General features: G+C 42.7%; 1 protein-coding gene across 5 annotated transcripts in view; it reads left to right on the top strand.

Moving 5' to 3' along the window:
- The window catches only part of ncor1 (nuclear receptor corepressor 1), a 64500-nt gene extending 47507 nt beyond the window's left edge, over nucleotides 1–16993 (top strand). The window contains exons 20-46 of one of the 5 annotated variants that reach the window (XM_063485879.1): nucleotides 799–1234; nucleotides 1347–1473; nucleotides 1755–1872; nucleotides 2549–2710; nucleotides 4485–4648; nucleotides 4844–4958; nucleotides 5293–5378; nucleotides 5476–5647; nucleotides 5735–5860; nucleotides 5963–6046; nucleotides 6128–6375; nucleotides 6520–6829; nucleotides 7181–7396; nucleotides 7615–7791; nucleotides 8203–8352; nucleotides 8976–9146; nucleotides 9290–9425; nucleotides 9673–10139; nucleotides 10827–10943; nucleotides 11484–11632; nucleotides 11759–11976; nucleotides 12060–12203; nucleotides 12330–12475; nucleotides 12608–12661; nucleotides 12769–12948; nucleotides 13048–13218; nucleotides 14518–16993. In XM_063485879.1, coding sequence (XP_063341949.1) covers nucleotides 799–1234; nucleotides 1347–1473; nucleotides 1755–1872; nucleotides 2549–2710; nucleotides 4485–4648; nucleotides 4844–4958; nucleotides 5293–5378; nucleotides 5476–5647; nucleotides 5735–5860; nucleotides 5963–6046; nucleotides 6128–6375; nucleotides 6520–6829; nucleotides 7181–7396; nucleotides 7615–7791; nucleotides 8203–8352; nucleotides 8976–9146; nucleotides 9290–9425; nucleotides 9673–10139; nucleotides 10827–10943; nucleotides 11484–11632; nucleotides 11759–11976; nucleotides 12060–12203; nucleotides 12330–12475; nucleotides 12608–12661; nucleotides 12769–12948; nucleotides 13048–13218; nucleotides 14518–14708 — 4835 coding nt within the window. In that variant the 3' untranslated portion in view covers nucleotides 14709–16993. Of the gene's footprint in view, nucleotides 1–798; nucleotides 1235–1346; nucleotides 1474–1754; nucleotides 1873–2548; nucleotides 2711–4484; nucleotides 4649–4843; nucleotides 4959–5292; nucleotides 5379–5475; nucleotides 5648–5731; nucleotides 5861–5962; nucleotides 6047–6127; nucleotides 6376–6519; nucleotides 6830–7180; nucleotides 7397–7614; nucleotides 7792–8202; nucleotides 8353–8975; nucleotides 9147–9289; nucleotides 9426–9672; nucleotides 10140–10826; nucleotides 10944–11483; nucleotides 11633–11758; nucleotides 11977–12059; nucleotides 12204–12329; nucleotides 12476–12607; nucleotides 12662–12768; nucleotides 12949–13047; nucleotides 13219–14517 lie in introns of all 5 variants that reach the window. The other 4 variants (XM_063485882.1, XM_063485878.1, XM_063485881.1 and 1 more) reach the window with 4 other exon arrangements.
- The last annotated feature ends 492 nt before the right edge of the window (nucleotides 16994–17485 follow it).

Here is a 17485-nt window from a genome sequence, read left to right as displayed (position 1 = left end):
TAATTTGACTTCTAAGCATCCCAGAAACGATACAGAAGAGCATAAAGTCAAACATGACTTTTAAAAACACCAACAGACTTTGAAGCTTAAAAAACTACATTTTCCGCGAAAGTGACGTCACTTCCGGTTTCGGACAGGTAATGGTGGACATGCGATAGTTGCGCTGACTTATATTCCAACTAGGAAGTGTTATGAACAGCTGATCGGATCGGCAAAGCGTGTTTCTGGAATATTATGTTTTTGTTGCTGCAAGTCTGGAATATTATGTTTTTGTTGCTGGAAGTGCTTTTTATGCAATTTTTGCAAAGCTATATGTGGAAGAAAACCGTGACTTAGGACAAGCTAATGGAATAAGATGTAAGTACAACCCCTACGGTTTCATATGCAAAAAAAAAAAAACATTATTGCGCTACCTTACGTGGTTACAGTTCTACAGGGATTTAAAAATAGTTAGGGAAAACGGAGTGTGCCTGCTCTGACCGGTTGTAAAGGGTTAATGATATATTTTATGTAATAATTTGTAAAATTCGGGTTAGAAACGATAGAAACGATAGAAGACAAATGGCACGATAGACACTTTTCTATCGTCCACTCGATATATATCGTCATATCGCCCAGCACTAGATCCAATTGCGTCTTCTTTATATGATTAATCTTAGAGTATCTGCTCGTTTTGATTTATGTCAGGATGTCTATATTTATTTTCATTGTTAGAAGGAGTTTAGAAAAGTCCTGTGAGTTTTAGTAACTTCATGAATTGTTTGTCATGTATTAATTTGTCCTTGGGTGCTTCCTTAGGAGGTGACAACAGCTCTGATACAGAGAGCGCCCCTTCCCCCTCTCAGGCTGACTCCTCAAAGTCCGGTGACTCCAAGAGGGCAGACGGCGCTGCAGGAGATACTCAGTGTGCTGACCAGGACAAAGGCCAAACTAGCAATGGGAAGGCTCCAGAGCCTCCATGCGAATTCACAGTGAAACAAGAGAAAATCCCGGAGGGCGAGGCGGGATCTCAGGAGGAAAAAGCCAGGGTGACTTCCTTTGCAGGCTCAGTACATCCTAAAATGGAACCTCTGGATGTGGTTATGAATCCCGAAGAGGTTAAAGTGAAGATGGAGCCCGGTATCAAGGAGAAAGGCGAAAAGGGAGATCACGGCGAAAGGCTCCACTCAGATAATGACTCCAGCGCCACCTGCAGTGCTGATGAGGATGTTGAAGCAGAGCCTGAAAGGCAGAGGTGAATTTTCATAGGCTCTCTGTTCACGCGTTCATGTTGTGTGTGAATAACTGCATTTTCCAAAAAGAATGCTGTCAAATTATTTTAAACGTCTATATTTTGTCTCACGCAGCACAATATTCTCCATGGAAAAGCCTTCGTTGCTTAACCCTCCAGGCTCGGTGTTGGTGCCTTCACCCAAACAAACCCAGCTCAACATCGATCAGCTGCATCAGCGGGCAGCTTCAATACCACCCATGGTTGGTAACTTTTTCAGAAGGATCATTCTCAGACAAAAAAAAAATACTACAACAAAAAATAGTACAGGCCTTTATAGTGTAAGCACTATGTAATACATGGCAAACAGTTCCACTGTGTGTGGATACATTTTTCTATTAAGGTTTTTATTGAATGAAAAAATAATATTTGTATGTTTATTAAACGTGTTCTGGAATTGCTTTCCCTGCAGTGCTTCATTATCTCACTTAGTTCATATCTGGCTTCCGGACTCATTTACTTCTCCCCTTTCTTAATACTTTAGGTACCTGGTCCATTTGGCACTGGTGGCGTGCCCATCAGTGGTTACGCCATGTTGCAACACCAGATCAAAGCAGTGCATGAGTCAGCGCACCAGGAAGAGAAGCAAAGGCAGGACCATGGTAAGAAAGTAAAACTATCCTCGTTCAACGCTCACATTTCCTGTTTCCTTCTCAGTGCTCTATCCTCATTGTTCTCTGCTGCTGCTGCTAACAGTGAACTATTTATAGCCTATGTTTTAGGACCCATTCATTTTTATGCAGTTTCATAAAAAGAAATGTTTTAGGGTGCTCTAGACTGTCGTAATGTTCTTCAGCCTGAGCCAAGATAAAAAAAAAATCCTTCTGCATTTAGTACTATATGAACAGAAGTCTTGATTTACACTTCTCTTGAAATACCTTATGAAGAGGGGGATTTGGGGTTTGTGTTTTTTGATGCCATGTGACTAGAGGCTGTCAGAGGTCACATCTGCTGGACCGTCGATTTAGTTCACCCATGCACCTTCTGAAGCGAGAGCAGTGAAGCCAATGGGCAGACTGTATTACAGCTTGATTTTGCAAAGCTTTTAGCACCTTTTAGCGTGAGTGCCGTGAAGAGGAGAGCAGCTGTCAGTAAACGACTGAGCTTTGAAACCACAGTATTTATTACACATAGTAGGTTTTAGCGGGTACGTGTCCAGGTGGCAGTGTGGCTGTCAAAAATGTACATCCATTCTGGATCAGCTCCGTGCACACTGGGATTGGGTTTTTCTTTTAATAGTGGTTATCTTCCCTTTGTCCTTATGCCTGTACGCTGCAGGTAAACCCTTACCGTACATGCCTTATGACATGATGCTGGCTGTGGACCAGGAGACCCACTCCGGTCAGCCAGGCTCTCCTTACAGACTCTCCCCCAGGGAGTTAAGAAAGGCCTCACCTGACCCCAACGCCCCCAATGTCTCCTGCTACAGTGTGCCACCAGGTAAAAGCACACATTTTCACCTCCTCCTCCCAACCCTTTTTGCCTCCTCCCATGACCCCGCTGATACAGGCAGGCCTTGTTTGACACCCCTTTTCTATTTGTGTTATAGGTTTTTTTTTTGTTTGTTTTTTTTACTTCAGTGGTAGTGGAATATGACATTGTCTTCAAAAATGTGCATACATAGTAATTAAAATAGTTAAAAGAATGAGGTCAGTATATGAGGCAACAGGTTAATTTCAGACACCCCCCCCCTTATTCCTGTCATGGGATGTGACAGAGTTACAGAGCGCTTGTGTATTAGTCCAAAGGTATATGTGTACACATTAGTATTTAGCAATGTACAGGAAGTGTGCAATCAGTGTTAAGGTGAAATGAAGAAACCTCTGCCCAGATATGACCATCCATTGCTTTTGCTAATATCTATATCCTGCATATCTGAAGTTCTCTATGTCACGTTTCTTTTTCTTTCTTTCTTTTTTACACTCTGTTATAAAGTCATCCTCTCTGCTTGTAACGTTTTATAACCGGTTGGATTATAATTTTCTTATTTGTGAATGGATCAGACAGAGGTAACACTTCTTTGGCTCCATTTGTTGCATCTCAGAAAATGAGCCCACTTCCAGTGATAGTTGCCCTCTGATCTCTGTGACATTTTGTGTATTTGCTTTACATAAGTGAGCACATTAAACCATATTTACAGGTTTCTTTATAATAATTTCATAAATTATATCATTTTAACTATCGGTGATTTTCATTAACCAACAGTAAAACCAAATAAATGACCTAAACATGTCCTGTCTACTCTGATGTTCTGTTAGGACTGCTGTCATCAAAGAGCATTTCTACTGTATCGCCCTTGTAGGTGTGCTACATGTCCAGTTAGGATATGGTTATAGTGAATTATGAATCCTGAAATTGAATTTCACTGCAAACTGAAGGTCATACACCGTCTGTTTGTTGATGATGATTAACAGATTCACATTTTAATGATGTTGTGACAGCAAATCAAAGCCAGATAAGGGGATTATCCTGGATTTACTACATGCAGATCGACTGTCAGATATTTGCCAGAACTTTATAGAGCTGGGAAGAGGTGCTATGTTTTACTTCCTCATTTTCCATCTTACAGGATGCATAAAAAACTTCTCTGAAAATTCTGCTATTGCTTCTTTTTTTTTTCCTTGTTTGACATTTGGGGCAAGCATAAAATCATGTCCATCCGAATTAAGTTGTTGTTCCTGAACTTCCTGAGCATGAATGTTAATGCCTGACACACAGTCCCTTCTCTGCAACAGAGGCTTATAAATTCGTCATAGAGTGGCTTGTTTTCTTATCTGTCCCCGCATGAGCCAGCAGGAGGATGACGTCCGTGCCCGCTGGAGGAACTCTCGCTGCCATTTGCATTTTTGATAGAGTGCAGAGTGCATGCTGCTCTCCCTGCAGGGAGGTTACTCCCGGTCTGTGTGGGTGCATGTTTGAGGTGTGTTATGATTCATTTTGTCTGTTCAGCTGTCCCAGGAGACAGTCAAGCAGACAGCGGGCATGGGCCAAAGATACTACAGGCTGAAGACAGGCTGTTAAATGAGGTCTTCACTGCTTACTTCGCCACTCAGTGGAGCGTTGTCAGAACAAAGCTTAATATTTTATCATGAAGTCTTTAATGGGAAATAAAGCTTAAAAGAAACAGTATGTTGGGTGCACTGGTTTGCTTTTTTGATGTTATACCCAGCTGTTTTAATCAGTTATCTTATTTCCTTTTCTGTATTTCCACCAGTCCTTCACCCTGCAACTACCCAGCTGGTCCAGAATATACCAGATGGAGGCCGCATGACGTTCAGAACCATTCGACCTCCCAACATTCCCTCTCCTCCTCCACTCATTCCAACTACCAAACCCACAGACAAGCCTTCCTTCATCCAAGGAGGCTCCATCTCCCAGGTGAGGCACCTGGGGTATGATGTTTGTGCTTTACCAGTAGACTAGCTCTTCTCTTACACCACTGGGGAGAAATCAGATTCTTTAATAATTTATGTGAGCTCTGATGTAAGATTAACATATGTAGGTTTTCTAAATCTTTTTGTCCATGACAGTAGGTAGCTGACTTTGAAATATGTTCTGTGATTTAATTTCCAGGGAACTCCTGGCACATACCTGCCATCCCACGCTATCTATGGGCCAGAGGGAACTAAGAGCAGTGTGGGCTCCATCTCTCTGGGTCTGCCGCGGCAGCAGGATCTTAACAAGCCTGGTAGGATGACAGGCTTCATGTGACTAAGCTGTTTGTCACTTCTTCTGTTCATATAGGGCTGGCAACATTGGAAAACCAAGCATGGCATGAAAATGAATGCTTTGCTTTCTGACACTGAAAGCAAAGCATCCAGATCAAAGGACGTTGCTCTTTAGAAATTCTGTCACAGTTGACATCTGAGGCATCGCACACACCTACTTTATGGCATGGTCTGACAGTTTTACTATTGTACCACACAGAATTCTGCAAATACAGAACTGGAGTTCCTGTTAGTAGAAAACTTTCTCAAGCCTTATAGTCTAGTTATATTTTGTTTCTCTCTGTAACTCTTTAGGAGCTGCAGTTCCATCCATACAGGATTGTAGAGGCAACCCAGCAAAGGCTGGCGAAGGTCTGCCTTTCAGAGGCTCTATCACTCAGGTAATCAATGGATGAAATGAGGCTTTGTTTTTTTGTTTTTACACTTCATGGGTTTTTTTGTATTTATACAACATTTCTTTGCTCTCCCCTTAAACAGGGCACGCCAGCTCTGGCCCAGTCGAGCATTGCTGCTGACCTTCTGAAGGGCACCATCACAAGGCTTGCCACAGAAGACCCAAGCAGCCCAGACAAAGCTAGGGGGGAGCAGCTGGCTAAAGGTCACGTCATCTATGAAGGCAAAAGTGGGCATATCGTGTCCTATGATAGTTGTAAGTGCCTTTTATTGTCGATATTGCAAATAGCTATTTTTCTTTGTTTGGCACACACATGTGATCATATGTTTTATTGTCCAGTAGCCATCAAGAACCCCAGGGAAAACACCCGCAGCCCCCGAACAAGCCATGAGCTGAAACGCACCTTCAACATGATGGAGGAACCCATGGGCAGAGGACACACGGGCAGAGAAGGAGCCCCGTTGGAGGGTACTGCTTGTGTGTCACTGAATATACACACTGTGTCCTTGTTTGTCTTTTCTGTGTCAGGGGCTCATGGTGTCTGTTTCTGTTTTTTTTTTCCCCCCTCAGGGTTAATTAGCAGAGCTTTGCCCAGAGAAAGCATTCATGGAGAATCTAAGGAAAGACCAGTGATCACTGGATCCATAATGCAAGGTAGCTTACTGTAAAGTTGATGCATCACTCAAAGTCACATGAAAGAATAAGCAAACCTGAAATAACTTCAAATCTTTCCAGGGACACCAAGAACTGCCGCAGAGACTTATGACGATACTATGAAATATGGAAAACAGTTAAAGCAGGAGAGCCCGCCTGCCCGCTCCTTCGAAGGGGGTATTGGCAAGGGCAAGCCCTACGAGGGCGTCAATACGATTAAAGAGATGGGTCGTTCTATTCATGAAATCCCACGACAAGATTCTGGACAGGATATGTGCAAGACTCCTGATTTGCCAGACAGAAGGGTTTTGGAGGGCTCCATGTCACAGGTCAGACAGAGCTGTGATTCCAGCCACTCTTAAACAATTTACTTTAATGTTTTTGAAATTGAATATATGAACTCCACAAAAATACAAAACGGATTTTTGTGATGAATTGATAACTAAACTGTTGTTTTTAAAACCCTTTACCAGATTCACAATCTGAACCAGCCAACCATCAAACACAATGTTAAGTCTCTGATCCCCAGTCCCACTAAGCTGCCACACAACATGCCCCAACTGGAGGCCATGGAACGAACCAAATACGACGAGGGTAAGGGAGTACGGCACACCTCTGTGGTCAACTCCACCACCTCTGTTCTACGCTCCACACACCAGGAGGCCAGCAAATCCCAGCTTAGCCCAGGCTTGTATGAGGACGCCAATGCTCGCAGGACCCCTGTTAGTTACAGTACCAACCCCATGTCTAGAGGATCACCTATGCTGGGACGAGCTTCAGAGGGTATATTCCATAATCATTTTATTCACAGTAGAACATCAGGTTCTCAGTTATTTATTAATAAACATTATAACTCTTACAATTATGGAGTTGGATAGAATTGAAGTAGACATTTATCTTTCCCTTACCAGATGATCTTATTTTGTCGAAAAACTATAGTAGTAATTAATACACAATGTGCACCCAGTGCTGAGGGCACTGGATAAGCTTTTCGTTTTTCTTTCTTTTTTTCCTGAGAAAAGTAATTACATGATATTAAGTTGTTGCATCACCTAATTAGATAAGCCGTGTGCGTCTCTCCCTCTCTCTCTCTCTCTCTCTCTCCCTCTCTCTCTCTCTCTCTCTCTCCTGAAGGTGGGATGGGGTCTGCAAAGTCTGCTTCACATGAAAGAAAGAGCACCATGACACCGACGCAGAGAGACAGTGTCCCAGCCAAGTCCCCAGTGAGCAGTGGTGACCCTGTAGCCTCTCATAGCCCCTTCGACCCCCATCACCGGCCTGAAGTGTACAGAGGCCATTTGCCTCCACATCTTGACCCCGCCCTGGCCTTCCACAGAGTGCTGGATCCTGGTATAGTGGATCCATTTTCATTCTTTCTACCGTCACCATGTGAATGATGAAAACCTTGATTCTGAGTAAACTAACGAAAGCAACTCAGGCTTTCTATTTCATAAGCATAACATGTCCAGGATCTTTTACAGCTGCTGACGTCAGCAGTGGTGATCTGTATCAGTGAGCCTTCTGTTCATGGGCTTTTTTGTTTTGTTTTGTTTTGTCCTCTGCTACAGCATTCATGTTCCCCAGGCAGCCATCCCCAACAGGCTACCATAACAACTACCAGCTGTACACCATAGAGAACACACGGCAGACCATCCTGAACGATTATATCACTTCCCAGCAGATGCCCAGAGGACTGTCACCGCGGGAACAGTCTGTTGCTATCCCTTATGCACCCGGATCTCGAGGTATGGCCCTCCGATAGCTGACTAACAGCTGTGGGCAGGAGGGGTAGTAGTATGCAGACTGTGTGCTTGTGAAGTAGTGGCAACCTTTTCCAGACGCCCAGAAGCAAATGACCTAGACAAATTCTGCTGATTTGTTCTTTATATTGGGGCTGCAAGTGATTCGGCTACAGCTCAATTTATACATTTTGCATAGTCATGCAAATCTCCATTTGCTGAGTGGTTGCCTCTTACAAGTTGACCACTATTCCACTCTCTTTGCAGCCCTGTTGCTTATTGATCAATTTGTATTTGGAAGCACTAACAGATGAAGGTGATGGGTTACAGCTAAGTGTATACGGTGTTCATACATTCAGAAATTGATGGATTGGTTCTTGTTGTTCACCGCTGGCCCTTTGCTTCTGTCTGTAAAAGGGATTATTGATCTAGCCCAGATGCCTCCAACTATCCTGTTGCCTCACCCTGGGGGAACAGGTACTCCCACTTTGGAACGCATCGCCTACCTCACTGGACCTCAGCCCCCTTTCCCTCCTAGAGCTTTCAACCCAACCTCCATGTCGCAAGGTGAGGACCCCTCCCTTCCCCATCCCTACACCCCATGTGCCCTTTATCTTCCTTGCCACGATCGCCGCTTCTGTAAAAGTGCAGCTCTGCGCTGGCCTGATGTGGCAAAGGTCAGTTGTGCTTGTCTGGTTACAAAAGTTAAGTTTTACTGAAGTCATGCTGGGAGTAATTTCCCATAAAACTGCCTGACCGTTGCACAGAGCAGTTGATGTCCTTGTTTTTGCTTTTGTTTTTGTTTTTTTTGTTTTCTGTTGCACAGGAAAAAACAAAAAAACAAACAAAACATAAATAGCCTGCACTCTGTTTTTTTATTTTAACCTATCGCCTAAACCGATTGTTTTAATATGTAGATTCCAAAAACTTGGTGATGAGCTTAAAGAGTTGAGTTATGTGGTCTGTAGTTGTTCTTATTTTTCAGTCCAGGTAAGTTTAAGAGTTTAAAGCAGCTTTAAAGCAGCAGCAGCGCAGTTTCTTGCACTCGTGGATTCATCTGAAATGGTACATCTGGCCATTTCAGAACTTGTCAGCAAAGCTAACATTTCTAAAGGAAGTCTGCTCCAGCAATTTTCTAGCAGGTGAATCGAGTCTTTACATTTTGTCTGTGGTGTCCTTGTTCTCTTCAGGTCACCTTGCTGTTGCCAATGAGAGAGAACGGGAGAGGGAGCGTGACCGTGATCGGGAGCAGCAGGAGAAGGAAAGGGAAAAGGAAAGGGAGCAGAGGGAGAGGGAACATGAGCGTGAGCGGGAATTAAGAGAGCGAGAACGAGAGCGAGCCAATGAATACATGCGTGCAGGTGAGTCATTTTTGAGTTTAGAATTCGTACAGTTTTGGAAATCTCAATCGGATGTTTTTAGTCCCTTCAGTATAGGAACCTGTGCTCTTAGGGCTTTTATTTTGAAACACTGTTACAGTAAAATATTTATGTGTGTCCTCAAGGCGGACCAGAGCAGCCAGTCCGGCCAGGGAGTCGAGGTTATCTGCACTCCCCTTCTCCCTCACACAGACCACAGGATGTTGGAGTTCCACAGCGGCCAAGCATCTTCCAGCCAAAGAGTGTCATCACCTCTCTGATGTAAGCTTAAAGCTACTCTGGCTCTCTTTTCCTCTAGCTCGCTAAAGATTTTTTGTGCATGCATATTTTTTATACATGATTACGTTTTGGGCAACAGCATGACATGATAACTGTGTGAGCCACTTCTTTATGCTAAAAAGTCTCCTCATTAGACTCATTTGATGCAATGGAATGGAAAAATATTTTACATGAGCACATGTTTCTGCAAATATTTTTGACGTGATCGGGTTCTTATTTTCTCTTTTAGGCCTCTTTCAGCAGCTATATCTGCACCACAGAGTACCGCCCGCCACAGTACTGCAGCTGATGCTCTGGCTGCTTTGGTGGACGCCGCAGCTTCTGCTCCACAGATGGACGTGGCCAAGGTGAAGGAGAGCAAACATGAACGAGATGATGATATGTCTTCAGCTCGGCGAGCATCCAGCCTGTCTGAACAGCAACAACAGGAGACAGAAAGGCGATCTCTGCATTCACCGTATGGAGCTATGTCTCTGCCAGGGAGTAAATCCTATCCAGCTTATTCTGAAGGCGCTGGTGTTGGGGTTAAGGATAAGGGACCTCAAACAAAGTCCCGCATTGAAGAGGAGCTTCGGACTCATGGAAAGACGACTATGACAGCTGCCAATTTCATTGATGTCATTATCAAACGTCAGATAGCCTCGGACAAAGACTCGCGAGAGCGAGGCTCTCAGAGCTCGGATTCATCTAGCAGCTGTGAGTGTACTGGATTAAAAATAAGAACTATTCAAGCTTCACATAAATGCTCTGTGATACCGTAACATCCGCAGTTGCATGAAAGGATAGGTGTACATAGAACAGTACATCTCATGTGTAGTAGAGCCTGACCAATATATTGGTAGGGCTGATATGTAGGCAAATATTGGCTAATTTCCTACATATCAGTATCTGCAGCCGATAAATTAAAATTTAAAAAGAGATAGGAGAAATGCCCTTCCACTGTGTTATGAGTGTTGGCGTTGCAAAGTTTATGAGAATGAACTTTCCAACTGTTGGAATGCTACAGACACCACAAGTAGCGGATCCAAGCAGAGTCAAGCAGAGCGTAGAAGAGCAATCATTGTCACAGCATCTTAGGCCCCTCCATAGTGTACTGGTTTAATACATTTGCTTCGCAAGCAAAACGTTGTTGGTTCAAATCCAGCCAGACACACAGATCCCCTTTAGGTTTACAAACATGCAGCGCTACCGACTGTAACAACCTCTTGTGATTAGTAAGCAGCTGAAAGTAGCCTTATTGTCATATTATCTTAAGGACTCAAAAAGACACATACGTTTGTGTTATGTTAATGTTCATTGTTTTTTTTTTTCTTTAAATCACCAAATACTGCTATCAGTTTGGCCTCAGTCAGCAGTAACTCTTTGTCCATACTTGTCCCACAGTGACATCCAGTCGCTATGACAACACTGGTGGTGGAGCAATTGAGGTGATCAGTCCAGCTAGTTCCCCTGTCCAGCCTCAGCAGGACAAACCAGAAGATGTGCAACAACAGGCATCGGGTATGAACATCCTAACTTTGGGGATATTCCTTTTTTTATGTAAACCAGAGTGATTTTACTAATATTCAAATATAATTCAAGTTATATTAAAGATATTCATACAATGGATTTTTTTAATGCAGTTAAACTCTGCCACAGAATCACATACCAACTGGTGCATTGGGGAATTTACAGTATCTTATCCTAAAACCCTTCAACTCAGACCACTAATCTTCTGGTTAGAGAACGATATCCTTGATTACTTGTTGGGGGGTTGTTGAAGATTTGGCATGAAAGGCTAAAATTAGCTGTGTTGAGTAAACATGCCATACCTTGAATGGCTTCACCCACTAACCTTGTGATTTGAGACTGTCAGACAGCATTCCTCTGCGTCAGTCTAGTCCCCAGACTGCACGCAAAAGTTATTTTTGTCACCTGCAAGCAGATGTGGATCATTTACTTTTGGCATAGTCTTTTGGCGTCTTGCCATCTCATCACTTCTCACTTCACCATGACTCTCTCCAAAACAACTCTGCTCTGTCCCTGGTTAACCTTTCGCAGTTGGCATGCGATCTTATGACATGAGTCGATACCGGCAATCAGGGGAGCCACCACAGTCCAGTTCCCAGCAACCTTCCTCCTCCCAGGCTGACAGCTACTCACAGGTCCCCAAAACTCATCGAGTCATGACCTTGGCAGACCACATTTCGGTAAGAAATGCTGGAGAGCACAATGGCCTGCAACATCAAAAATAATGCAGCACATAGGAATTTACCATGTGCACCAGGTAATCACAGCTAGCTAACTTGGTTTTGTGGTCACTCCCTGTAATGCAGCACATCATAACACAGGATTTTGCCCGGAATAAGGATCCTCCTCCAGTCTCCTCTTCAGCCTCTGCTGCATTCCAGAGCGTTGTGCCACCTGTGTCCTCTTCAGGTCGAGGCAAAATGCCCAGTCGCTACAGTCCTGAGAATCAGGTGCAGGCCCAACACCACCAGAGACCCTCCAGCAGAGTTTCCCCAGAGAACGCCCCCGACAAGCCCAGAGCCAGGTACTGAATGCCTGAATTAATTAGAATGAAACCAATTTATTTTCTGCCATCTGACAAAAATTTGCTCTCTTTCTCCTCTTCAGGCCTGGCAAGTCTCCAGAGCGAGGAGGCAGGCCGATGGAGAACTATGAACCCATCTCTCCACCACAGAGCTACCAAGGCATGGACAAACAGGAGTCTGGTGGACCTCCACCCCAGCGGCGAGAGGGTGACAGCTCAGAGATCAGGTACAAGGGCGGCTCAGCTTGTTTGTTTGATAATTTGATTTTATAATGATTCAGATTTAGTTTTGATGTTTTTGAAGGTTTGTGTCACTGTTTTGTCTGACTCTTTTTGTCTTTTTTTGGTTCAAGGAGTGACTCGCGGTCCCCAGGGAGTGTTAGCTATCTGCCTTCCTTCTTCACCAAGCTGGAGAACACCTCACCAATGGTGAAATCGAAGAAGCAGGAGATCTTTCGTAAGTTGAACTCCACCTCTGGTGTTGGTGATTCTGATGTTGGTAAGTGGGTATTCTCTTATCCTCTGTTAACCTAAATCCTTCTAGCTCTTTATGCATGTGACTTATTAAAGCGTTTTGAACTCGGTTTCTTCTAAACCAGCTTTTTTTTCACCAATATTAATTGTCTTGCAGGAAACGCACAACCAGGAACAGAGATTTTCAACCTGCCTGCTGTTACCAGCTCCAGTAAGTAGCAGCATATTTTGTTCAGACACACTGTGTATTTATGCCGATTCTCTCTCACTGTATTGTGCGTGTGTGTGTGTGTGTGTGTGTGTGATATATGATTTTAGGCAGCATCAACCCCAGGAATCACTCCTTTAGTGACCCAGCCAGTAATCTGGGTCTGGAAGACATCATCCGCAAGGCCTTAATGGGCAATTTGGAGGACAGACAGGAGGACCAACAGGGTGGTGTAACATCCAACACTGGCAGTGACCCTCGGCAGGAGGCCAGTCCATCTCCCAGCATGGGTAAGCAGGAATATCCCCGCTATTGTAGTCAACTTTGTGCCCATTCTGAAGGACTCTAATGTGGAACATGTTGATTTACCTCTACCTCTTTGAATTCAGGTAAGCAGAAGCAGGGAAAAGCCAACAGCCGGAAATCCAAGTCTCCTAACCTGGGTCAGGTCTACGGTGGAGGGGAGCGCCCCTCATCAGTCTCCTCCGTCCACTCGGAGGGAGATTATCACAGACAAGCCCAATCGCAGTGGAGCTGGGATGACCGACCCTCTTCCACAGGTTCACTGTCCAGTCTCTACTGTCACTTTACTGTTTCCTACTCATAGATCTTAAATGATTCTATTCCAGAGTAAGCTCAACCTATTAAGCAGCAACCGTATTTTTTCTTTTCCTTCCTGATGGTTACTTCCCGGCTAGATTGTTAGTTAGCTTGTTATTGTGAGGGCCCTCAGTATCATTCAGCTGCTTCTCTAGGTGGTGGGCTGTCTTTTTTTATAGACTTTTTTTTTAATAGACTTTATAGACTCCACAGTCTTGGACACCAGTTGGTGACAACCTTTTACTGCTCTAGACATCTAAGCAGAACCTGCAGCAGGTGGAGAACTAGTTCTTGTGCACCCTGAAAAAAACAGAACAATGAATTAATTGTTAATTCACTGTTAATGAGTTCTTCAACAAATTCTGAGTCTTCCCCTGGCTCCTCGCTTCCTGCTGCGCCCAAACCAGCTGACTGACGCTCAGTTTCATTTCCTCATTCATAAAGTTGCTGTGAAAGGTGCAAGTTGAAAAGTTTCATTTGCAGAAATTGAGTTTTTGGTAGAAACTAAAGTCCCTGTTTATTTGCTATTTTTTGTATGTAACACAACTGCGTTCACAGTTATTTAGTCGTCACTATTATAAAGATGGAGACCAAGATTACATCTCAGATGTATGGTCAGCTCAGAATAAAATCTGTAGTCTCAATTTTTCTAACTGTGTGGACAGAAATGCAGCTATAAGAGTGTCATGCAATTTTTCTGAAACATTAAATGTATTTTAAAGTGACTTTTTAAATGCAGTTGCAGACACTGTAATTGTGTTCTGACTACATTTCATGTTGAAATTTGTTCACAGACACATTACATGATGTGAAACAACATTTTGAAGTACACTGTGTGAAATCCAAACTTAAACTCACCTTAATCTGAAAATCACCTTAATCAGGTCTCCGAGAACTGGATCCATATCATAAATTCCATAATGGATCAAAGCAGCTCAGTAGACCACGTTTGGGTTTCAGTTAACTAGCATGGCCGGATTTAAAACTGATAAATTCTTAGTGGTTTATTTTGTCCTGACATGATCTGTATTTCTTATTTAAAATGTGTCATCCTACCAAAATTACGTGTAAAGTTTATGTAACTAAAGTGTTAAATGTAAAACGCCAGCTCTGGTCAGCCTTTCCTGAACCAGAAACTCAGACATCAGCTCAGGGTTTATGGTTTGACTCGGAGTTTGTTGAACCTGCTTCCTGGAATATGGCCCTGGCATCATTTCATCTACATTTTGCCCACTCGTGTTGTTTTCCTTTTTCCACAGGACCCATCCAGTTCCCATACAACCCGCTGACTATGCGCATACTGAGCAACACACCACCCACTTCCATAGCGTCACCCTCCATACAGAGCCAGCAGCTGCAGCAGAATCCAGCTGGAGCCCCTGGCCAGCGGCGAGAGTGGCAGTCTTTGCTGTCGGAGCAATACGAGACCCTGTCTGATAGTGACGACTGAGCCCTGCTTGCTTGCAGCTTTATTAACCAGAAGAGAGGCCTGCTCTTTGGCTTGTCTGTTCACGCCCCTCTCCTGGAACTAACCTCGCTCACTGGCGAGTGCAACATGTAGATGGGGTGTTGTCCTTTTTATTTTTGGTGCTATGGCGCCCCCTGGCTGTTGGCTGAGAGTACGAGCAGCAGCCTGTGACAGGAAGGGTTCTCCTGGACGTCGCTTGCTTTTGGTCCAGAAGCACTCGTCCAGCCTGTTGTGGTGGGGGAAAAAACAAACAAAACTCAGCTTGAGGTGATGACATGAGATGCAGGAAAGATAAAGAACTTAATATGTAAAATAAGACAACAGAAGAAACTATTTCTGAATTTTGTTTGATTTCTGTAAAGATATACCTTGTCTTTAAGAAGATCATTGTATGTAAATAGAGTAACCTTTTGCAGTGTTTTTCTTAACTTGATTATTTCTTATTTTAATGTCGCTTTTAAATTGATCCACTTTAAATGGAAAGAGTGTGGGTGCGTACTTTAATAATACAGTTGGTCTTGTGTAGTCCAACATCTCCCACCCCTCCAAACCCTGTCACCCAGCACACACACAAACAAATATTTTTACCATTGCAACGGTAAGAGAGAGAGAGAGACCAGACCTGTGGTTTATACTTGACCATGAGCAGAGCACAGAGACTGTGCCACCCTGCGCGCCATCCACCAAGCACCACCAGAGCCTGAACGTTGCGGACATTAGAGGAGAACAGACTAACATTTCAAACAGCATTGGTATCTCATAACTGTCTTTATCACACAGCGGAGATGATGCATGGATTGTAAGCGTTGGATGGTAGTGATAACCGCTCACCCTAGACAGAGAAATGTCTTCAAAACAAGTTGAGAACACTGGTGTCATAGCAGAGAGGTGAAAAGTCTGATATAAGCTTAATTTTGCCAGAAATTATATCATTATGACTACTCCTGGACCCCGACTGAATAATGAAAGTGAGCCAATATGTTTTTTTTGTTTTTTCCTTCTTCTTCAAAAGAGCTATGTGATGTGTCACATGTAGCTGTCTCTTTGCAGTTTCCAAACTGTCCAGAATGATTTGTTCTGCGATGTCATCATGGTTTAAAAAGAAAAAAAAATGTCAGGAAGTTTTTTTTTTTAATGCTTTTGCCATGCCTTGTGACTTGAGAAAGAAGGCAGCTTTAACTAATTTTCTCAGAGATATACGTTTGTGTTTAATGTTTGTATTTGTTTCTGTAATCCCTCTTTTTTTTTTTTTTTTTATTATACTGTCCTGACAAAAATCTGAACTCTGTAAATTGTCTTTCTATTACACACAAAAACAAAACTAACCAAACTTAAAAAATGGTCTGCACCATTGTTGCACTTTTTCCTTTCCTTTTCTTTTTTTTTTTTTCTTGCTTTGTAGCTTTTGACAACAAAAAGCATACTACCTGCTGTGTAACTTATTCATCCTCCAGCCCTGGAGTATACTAAAATGTGCTTTAACTTTTCCTACTACTCACAGAAATTTGCCCCGATTTTTTTTCTTCCTTGTAGCTGGTACAGGAATCTTTTGTTTAGTGTCACACTTGCATCACAATTGCAGTTTGAACTGTATGGTACCATTACATGTTTAGGCATTTGATGTCATGAAGATTCAAATCCATGACCACTTAATCTCTGCTTTCATTGTGTCACACAACAGGCATAAAGCTTTGAATATGAATTATACTAGGTCAACTATAATACACGGCAGTAAACTTTGTTTTAGATATGTGAAAAAAAATTATTTTGGCTTTTTCAGCTTTCACTCTGCTCAGTTAACAAATCCATTCTGCTCTAAACTTGATATTTCCTTTGTTGTTGCTTTTTCTTTCATTTTTTTGATTTAAAATTGTCGTAGCACATGTTCAGATTTTTATTTTCTGTCATTTTTTTTTCTTCAACATCTTTGCTAATTCATCCCGTTTAGATGGGGTGTTATGTGTTTACAAATGCAATGACAAAAAGAAAAAAAAAGTTTACAAACTTGAATCTTAAAGAAATCCGACATGAAGCCGAAAAAATATTGGAGCATCTTTTCAGCTCTCTATCAAACACACAGTGGTGTTTTTTGGTTTTGGTTTTTTTGGTCTTTGTTTTTTTGGTTTTTTTTTTGGAATTGAGACTTGAAAACCCGTGTAACCTATGATGTTGAAATGCAATGTTTGTATCGCACAATGTCTCTCAGTAGGCTATTACAAGAGTTCAGACCAATCAAATAAAGTGGATCAGTTCACCACTGAAAAATGTGCCGATCCTTGAGACGTGTGCAGTTTTTTTGTTTGTTTGTTTGGTTTTTTTCCCTTCTCTCTGGTTGTGCACTGGCAATTACATGCGCTCTTTGACGCATATTGCAATGATTTATTTGTCAGGTAATCCAGTATGAAATGGAAATTAATGCCAGTGATCCCTTGTAGGTAAAAGTTGGGCAAATGCAACAAACATATCAGCTATTAAGGATTCTCAGACGTAAATTGAAGGTGAGGAGGCAAAAATGTTAATTGAATTCCTACAAATTGAAAAATGAAATGTGTAATTAAAGCGGACGCCAACACACCTGAGACTTTGGTGGTGCAGTTAAAAGAATGTTGTTCAATTACTGCTGCCTAATAATTCTGCAGCATTCTCTTATCAGCTCCTGTCAGTTTGACCTTTTAATCTACACATCTTAACATGGACTGTAGAAAAAGTTATGTATTGGCTGACTGCTTCTGTGTATTATTGCACTCAGTAAAGTTGAT

The sequence above is a fragment of the Pelmatolapia mariae genome, linkage group LG10_11 (genome assembly GCF_036321145.2).
Source record: "Pelmatolapia mariae isolate MD_Pm_ZW linkage group LG10_11, Pm_UMD_F_2, whole genome shotgun sequence".
In the NCBI taxonomy this organism is placed as follows: Eukaryota; Metazoa; Chordata; class Actinopteri; order Cichliformes; family Cichlidae; genus Pelmatolapia; species Pelmatolapia mariae.
This window is presented reverse-complemented; position numbering and strand designations above follow the sequence as displayed.